This window comes from Saccoglossus kowalevskii, chromosome 17, assembly GCF_978046115.1.
Source record: "Saccoglossus kowalevskii chromosome 17, keSacKowa6.1, whole genome shotgun sequence".
NCBI lineage: Eukaryota > Metazoa > Hemichordata > Enteropneusta > Harrimaniidae > Saccoglossus > Saccoglossus kowalevskii.
Window position 1 is genome coordinate 19226849 of NC_140657.1, and position 8312 is coordinate 19235160.

The window sequence follows — 8312 nt, forward strand, 5'->3', positions numbered from 1 at the left end:
CGTAACCTGTCTTGTGATTGGTTGTTGACAAAATGCTGAACAGGCCACGCCTCCAACTATGCCGTGCGTTGGGGCAAACCGTTAGAAATTCCTAAATGGAGTCAATTTGTGTAGTTTTCTTGATTTATTCCGCAGATATCGGTAAAGTGTAGGCAAAGCTTTGGCGAAATTTGAGGGAGCAACTAATATTCTTCAACCTGGTATTTTTTCGAGTTTAAAAAATGTGAGCTGGCTGGAGCCTTCATCCTTTGTCTAATTCTTGCACTAAATAACAGCCGATACCCCCCCCCCTCTCATAGAGACTGCGTACTACACTTGATTATAGTTTTCCCGGGCTCCCTGTGGTACGCACTGAATATTAGTATTTTGGTATCATCGTTGGAATCTCAGTTCGAATGCACACAAACTGATGACGTATCACTACACTACACATACATACATACATACATACATACATACATGTACATACATGTACATACATACATACATACATACATACATACACACACATGCGCAGTTTGTGATATCAGACTCTGGGTCACCTGAGCCCAGCTGTTTTGCTTACGAGTGCCGCTATTGTACACTGTCCCAGTACGTGATTGTGCGGCTCTGTTTTATAAAATGTGGATTTTTGGCCATGCATCCTTGATTTGGAATCCCGAGTTCGAATACGAAGACAGAGTGGCTGGATACGTTAAGGGATACACGAGGCGAATGTGGGGGAAATCAACGAGATTCAGAGGTACCCACGAGAATGTAGGTAGAACGTTGTGATCTTTGTGCCGTTGGGTCAAATTTTTGCCGAGTCTACACTGTTGTGATGTATACCGTAAAGTCCGTACAAATACCAATTAATGGTTTCGCAATAGTAAAAATAAAATAACACCGATGTAAAGAACGACGGGAACTGTTCAAACGCACTTTTCACTTTCTACGACTGTAGCTAGGTTGGGTCGTCGGATCAGGTTAGGCCCCTGGCAACAATCCGAATTGCTGTCTATTCCTTACGTAAGTGATATCCCACCCGTGTGATTGGTCAGTTATAACATTCACAAGGTTGGGTTTTTATTTTTAGTAATACTATCGTGGGAAAACCGGAAGTAGCATGCCGTAAACAAGAAGGCTGACAGAAGAGTTCGCGAGGGTATCGGTTATTCGGTGCCCGAGTCTGACATAATGTTCGGTCGTGACAACAACTCTATTAGCCGTTTTGCAGTTGTCAAAAATCGGCACAGTTTCGAGTACGAGTGTATTTTTCAGTTATACAGCAACGGCTTTGAGAAAACGGACGCCCTTGTCGTAGCGAATTATATATAGGCCAAACCACATTCCCTCAACTGTGGCCAAACGTATGGAAAAATCAGCTGACCGTGACCCCAGCCACACTAGCAAGTATTATAATCTGATTGGATTAGGTCACGGGCGTAAACAAAATCGTTCGAACGAGTACATCCTCGCTCTCATACATTATTCAGTGAGATACTAAAAAAGCTATGACCGTATACCTAAAGTGACACCAGGTGTTGGTATATCTAGACGTATACAAAAAATATTCTTGAAACCAGACGACAAAAGCTAGTCGTTAATCAAATTAAGCAGAATCTCGTTGGCACAAAAAAACAGTACGTGTTTTGCCGTGGGCCTCGATTGATCTAGGACAACGTTCCTGGATCTGAATCAGTTCTGTGTCCTTGTAAAATTAGGCGGCGAAAGAGAAGATGTCAGGAGGGAGGGAGTAGCGTTCATGGCATTTTCAAAACAGAAACATTAACTACACTGTTGTGTTTAACGCTTCATGCATTTATTTATTTATAATAATGTATCATGTTTACAATATTAATAATATCAAAATATTCAATAGTAAACACTCAAAATCCCTTCAAAAACATTTTCACATTTCGATATCTTTATGGCGTGATATTTAATGTCGATGTATTCCCGAGAAAGCATAGTAAACGGACGGAGCGATAAAAAAATAGTAAAAATAATTATTAAAATATGTTGATGAAATCAATAAAAAACACTGTACTAAAATATTAATAATATCAAAATAGTTTGATGAAATCAATACAAAATTTACACTAAACAAACAATTTTCAAGTTTAAAAATTTTACAATTTGAAAACAATCACACCATTTTCATATCCTCTATGACGTTTAATAATATAGAATAATTGCTGTGAACAAAAATAATAAATCAATGAAAAACATTGCAATTAAAAAATTACATCGTCTCCGTTATTTTCTGTGACGTGTTTAACGGTACGTTATTGCTAATATATCGATGCCAAAAAGGCCAAACGTGAAAGCGTAACTACGACAAAGACGGGTTTCATAAGTCAAAAATATAAATAATATAAACGTGCAAACTTGTGTACTACATTTTAGATGCATTTTTTATTTTTTTTTTATTTTATCAGTCCGCTTTTACCCAAATTAAATGATTAACTTGCATATTGCAAAATATGATTAGTGCAAATAAGCTGACAAGCAGATTGCAAACTTAACGAATTCACGTTTGATTTCAAATCCACCAAGTTTATTAATAAGTAAATTAATTAATTAAACACACAAATTGTCTATTTTACATTGTAATTATTAAAATTGTAAACCATGACATGGACGGAAAAATGCATAACTTGTTTCGTGCTCATTCTCATGATTCTTCATGATAAGTAAGACTGAGACAAGAAATTAGTCTTGCGAACAGTGCTCTCAAAAAACTTATCAAATGGCTGGTGCTTGATCCACAGCCGAAGTTTGGTTAGTGGATTAAAACTTATGGTATGTGATTGATTGGATTTGGGTCATTTGAGTCACAATTCGACTGTTCTTGGATCGATCTGGGCGTTTGTGGGTCGGTTGGGTCGTTTTAATATATGTAAGCGGTCATTATGAGAAAGGTCTCAGAAGATGCACGTATTTTTTGACCCAACTACACGAGCAAATTGTTATACCACGATTTAAATGTAATTTTTGCATATTGCTTTGTTCTATAATGACGCAAAATAGAACCTGGCCCAACTATATCTTCATTTGTAAACTGGTCGAGGTCGGTTTTGCATATCTGTTCATCTCTTTTCATGAATATGTGAAGCCAGTGAGTTGTAACATTATACCTTAAAAATTCAGGATTGTACAAATAAGCTACTACATACAGCCAGTGAAATACTCTCAGACCACGCTGGTCTAGTGTTGTCACAAAGATGACACGCACTACATAACATATCAAACTACTAAATTAAATGTAGTCTAAGGTAAGATCGGGAGTAAGGTGACAAGGACTTAGCAATTATCTGAAGATCTAACTGTTGCCTGAATTATTCCTCCTTCAAGGATGCTATGTATCTGTCGGAATTTGCTTTCATAAAAAAATCAAAATATGTAGAGAAGCTAACTAAAAGCTATTGACGATTTTGTTGCGATATGTTTGAGATACGATATATAAAAGAAAAACTTAATAACGGAAAGTAAAACCATAAAATTAGTATATTACATAAAATTAGTAAATATACATAAAAAATGAAAATAAAAAAAATTAAGTCTTATACCTATATATTGGATTTTGATCAGACTGTAATTTACTCAAATGCACACTTTGTGTATGATGGGTCTTTGTGTAGGCAAACAACAGAAATTTTTCTGGAAAGGTATTTTTGAATTAATTAACCCAATTGATTTGCCTATTTATTAGGCTAGTAAATACCACACTGGGCATTCCACATCAGAACTATATGGCATACATTTACTATTATTTGCATCATACTATTCACGATAGTGGACATATTGCGGAATATAATCCTACACAAATATGTTACAATATCTAATATTGAGTCAGAAATAATGTTTTATCATATTTAGAACCCATATATTGTGATAAATATAAATATTGGGTCACTATAACTAATCATACTACTGGCCTTAGGTCTATTAGGACCTAATCAAGCATAAAACAACGAAAAAGAAATTGTTTGCTGATGTTATTTCTACCTAAATCTAAGCCGGCTAAACTGTGGGCAAACACTTACGGAAAACGTTTACGCTCATGTCAGAGTAGCATGGAAACAAGAGTTGATGAGGATTACGTACTTGTTCTACAACTTAACGTTTTGTAGAAATGGCGTGGACGTGAAACGTCTGGTTATCAAGTGCTTAGAATTAGTCAAAATAGTTTTTTTGGAATAATATTTAAACTAAGACAATTAGTAAAACATTTATTGAAATTTCTGGCTCATATATTTAGAAAACACAAATGTTTTTATATAATAGCTCATATACTATTTATATTTATTTATTATTATTTCTTTTGTTTATATATTAATATATTTTATAGTGAGAATTCATTTTCAGTGACGAATGCACGAGGGGAAATTATTTAGCCTATCCAGTTTGTGAGTTTAATGTACTATTATTCTTTATGGACTGGATACGGCTTTTGCGACCCGAGGTCGTACGGCGGAAGCGCCCGAGCTTGCGAGGACTCGTAAGCCGTACGACCGAGGGCAGCAAAAGCCGTATCCAGTCCATAAAAGTTTTATCATATACCTTATATGAAAAAAGTGTCTTTAGTTATGTTATTTTTCGCTCGTCTGGCCCAAAAGAAAAGCAATTCGATACAGGCCTTTTTACCGGCACGGATTTATACGGAGGATTCTAAACGACGCAAACGCGTCAATAACTCTCACACAATACACAAACGAATGTCACCAAATATATCCACAAATTACGTTTTAATGAAACAGCAAATGAACGTAAATTTATAACAATATTTTAACGGTAATAAATACGAACTCATTATAAACTTTCTTTGAACACTACAGCTAAGTTAGTCATTTACTGACCGTCCGACAACGGGCGTTTTCTTAGAGCTGTTGTTGTAGCCGCAGGTAGGGACACGTTGATTTCATAGACAAACTGTAGTCGGTGAACGAGAAACAATTGCTTGACAAGAAGCAATTTGGTTTACAGTTTCAGATTCTGGCGTAGCTCAATTAAGAATATCTGAAATGCGCCGATTATCTTCCGTGAAGACAGTATCGTCACAGTCAGCTGGCATCGGCTGACTGAGTATCGTAGTGCTGTAAACTTGACACGTTTTTGTGACCAGTTATCTTTATGATTGGTTGTGGTGGAATGCCGGCTTTCGTCAGGGTAACAATGAGCCCAACTGGTCTTTCGGTATTTTTCCCATCCACTGAATAATATCGTCAGCCATTATCGGAGCGCAGACTCGAATTACCCGCTTTGTTTGTAAACAGAAAGTAGTTCCAGGAAATAGGCGCGTTTACCATATATGGTAAACGAGGCCCGGGCGTGATATGGACAATTATTGCACGGCTCGCGCCTCGGGATTCCCATAACGTTACGAGGCCGGGCAATACGAGGTATATGATAAGAAACAATTAATTCCGTATAATGAGATATGAACTTTGCAAAAAACAAAAAAAAAAGTTAAATGACTTTGATAAAAAACACTTGTTTGTCACATATGTAGACAATTGAAACAACAACGCTTTCAAATATTATATTATGTATTTCGAAAAATCACAATTTCATACCACCATAATCATAATGTGATATTTTCTTGAATTTCGCCCATCTCATATCAAGCTCTACATACTCAGACTAGGATATGTAAATGGAAAACTTAGATGTGAGAAACAATATCAATATAGATGCATCTTTCTTGCCTGATGACGTGTATCCAACTTCCAATCATTACTCCTGATTTGATGTACGTCATATGCAAAGAGAGTATACATATGACGTCTATATTTCATACATATGGCCACCTCAGAAACTCAAATGAACTTTATAAGGCACAGATTGTCTTTTCAATAGTTTTGGTACAATTACAATATAGATGACACGATAAATCGACAGAGGGTGTGCTTTCATGTGTGGCGTTTATGTTTCACATGCTAACGTTGTTGTTTAATTGTTATTTTCAGCCTGGCAGAGCAGCAGTTCTAATTGAAGACCCACAGGTAATACTGCAACGATATTTCTCGTATAAAGTCGTGTATTTTAGCAAAGAATTAATGAACATTTGAACACCAATTTATGGACTACTGAAAAAACAATATAAATGTCGAGTTTACCAGACAACAGGACAGGTAACTTTGAAAACTTGCCTGCCCTACTCAAAATTTACCAGCCCTGTTTATGTTTTTAATATCATATTTACTTTTAATAGTTTCACTATATTTCACTCAATCAGTTTCACTTCAATGACTTTCATTCAAGTAAGAAAAATCTGATTCATAATCAACTGGAACTCTCGCATATTGTGAGAGTTCATTGAAATCACGCATAGTATAGGATTACAAATCATGCATAGTGTGAAAGTTCGCCAGATCACGCATCGTTTATGGATTGTTGTTATTCATACTCATGTTACATGTTGCACGTGTCAAATCGGACACATCAGTCCTCTAGGTACATAATTTTGACAACAATCATACATCCGTAGACATTTGGGATGAGTAATATTTTACCTTATTTTTTTAAAAACATCTACCCGACCACAGAGCTAGTAACTTGAAATTTTCACCAACCCAACCGAATAATTACCCATGCTGGGCGTATGGGTGTGCAGTAATTTCAAACACTGCACTGCTTAATGTATTGGGAGTTCCGTGTCTCATGGTACGAAGTTACCCTCATGACCAGTCAATGGGTTTCTTACCATTAGATTTATTTTAACTTCACTTGGTTCATTTGTTGTTTGTCAATATCTTCGCAAAAGGGACGGCTTAGTGTTAACGTTGTTCGGCAAGGTTTACCTGACACTACTTTCTGTTTCCTTGCAGGGCATTACATGGGGTGTGGCATACGAAATAAAAGATGAGAATAAAGACAAAGTTTTTGAAAAGCTCCAGTCACGAGAACAGCGGCCGCCATTCCCTTTGACATTCTACCCCCACACAGAAAACAGCACGCCTATTGATGTGTTATCATACATTGTTATAAACGAAGCCAACAGACACATACATTCGTCTTATATCGGACCAGAGGATACGGAAACTACCGCCAAACTTATAGCAACTGCAATCGGACCGACGGGACTGCGCAATGATGACTACCTTTTCAAATTGGGAGATTTCTTACGAGAAGTTCCTTCTGCAGATGATCCTTACATCTTTGAACTGGAAACGTTGGTAAAAAAGTATCAATCTTGAGTTTTAATGTGCTAACATCGTCTGTACACCATTATCTGTATTGAAATAGAAATAGAAATCATACAAATCCAATATCTAAATCATAAGTCTAACGGGGGAAAGTACAAGTCCATGGACAAAACACGCTATACGAGAGACACAAACAGTGAAAGAATGACATGTGGATCCCAAGGCACACACACATGAAGTGATGTCATGTGTTTCGAAAAGAGTGAGCACAACCTGCTCCACATGCGACACTCTCCATATATCAATCTAAGTTGTATTCAGGTACATAGGACAAATGACATCAGAGACCATCTGTTTAACAGTACGATTATATTTTCACACAAGGTCCTGCCAAAAATGTGTTAAATGTCCTGGCAAGATGCTCTCCAGAGAAGCCCTGGCCTAATATCTTGAAATAGAAAAATCTATGGCGCGTTATAAGTTCAGTATATGTGTTACACGCCCTATCATAGCGAACAAGAGTTGAAATGTATACACCATAGGCTGGAGCATGTGGAATGTTACTGGTAATGCGTGGGAAATTAATGATGGCGAAATCGAAATCATCTCTTTTGTCTTATAGCCTGTTTTAAAGATGTGACCTTTAGAATCAAATTCTAGACAAATGATGCAGAAGTATTTGATTCTGTTTCTTTTATTTATAGTTCAGGTGGGTATATCCTCGGCAGATAATCAATGAAAGTAGGATTGTTGATGGATAGTACCTGAACGTGAACTTACAATAAATTTGGCTTGTTTGTATTTTTATCTTTTACCAATTTTATGCATGTTCTTCTGATCACTTTGATCACTGAATCTTTAGATATGTACTCTTATATTTAGTATTTTATTATGTGCATTTACACCGAAAATCCACAACTCTCCAAATATAACCTTACACATTTAAATTTGATTGAACAAATAAATTAATTGTAACCCCAATCCGGCCTTTTTTTGTTTTTTACATACAAACTAATTAACACGAAATACCTCCTTTTAAAAGCAATCGCGCAAGGAGATTATTTGTCTTCCTAGCGTCGGGCAAATGATCACCTGTGCTTGGGCACAAACGCCCATATTCGGGCAGTAATATATAACCATGCTAGTAATGTAATGCAAGAGATAACAGCTGTCATCAAGTTG

At 36.4% G+C, this 8312-nt stretch overlaps 1 protein-coding gene across 1 annotated transcript; it reads left to right on the top strand.

Annotated features, from left to right (window-relative positions):
• Positions 1-553: 553 nt before the first annotated feature.
• LOC100367772 (putative glutathione-specific gamma-glutamylcyclotransferase 2) lies at positions 554-8111 on the top strand. The gene is made up of 3 exons (XM_002736440.4): positions 554-756; positions 5952-5987; positions 6813-8111. Exons 1-3 carry the CDS (start codon positions 622-624, stop codon positions 7179-7181), a joined length of 540 nt encoding a protein of 179 aa, XP_002736486.1. The 5' UTR covers positions 554-621; the 3' UTR covers positions 7182-8111.
• Positions 8112-8312: the final 201 nt, after the last annotated feature.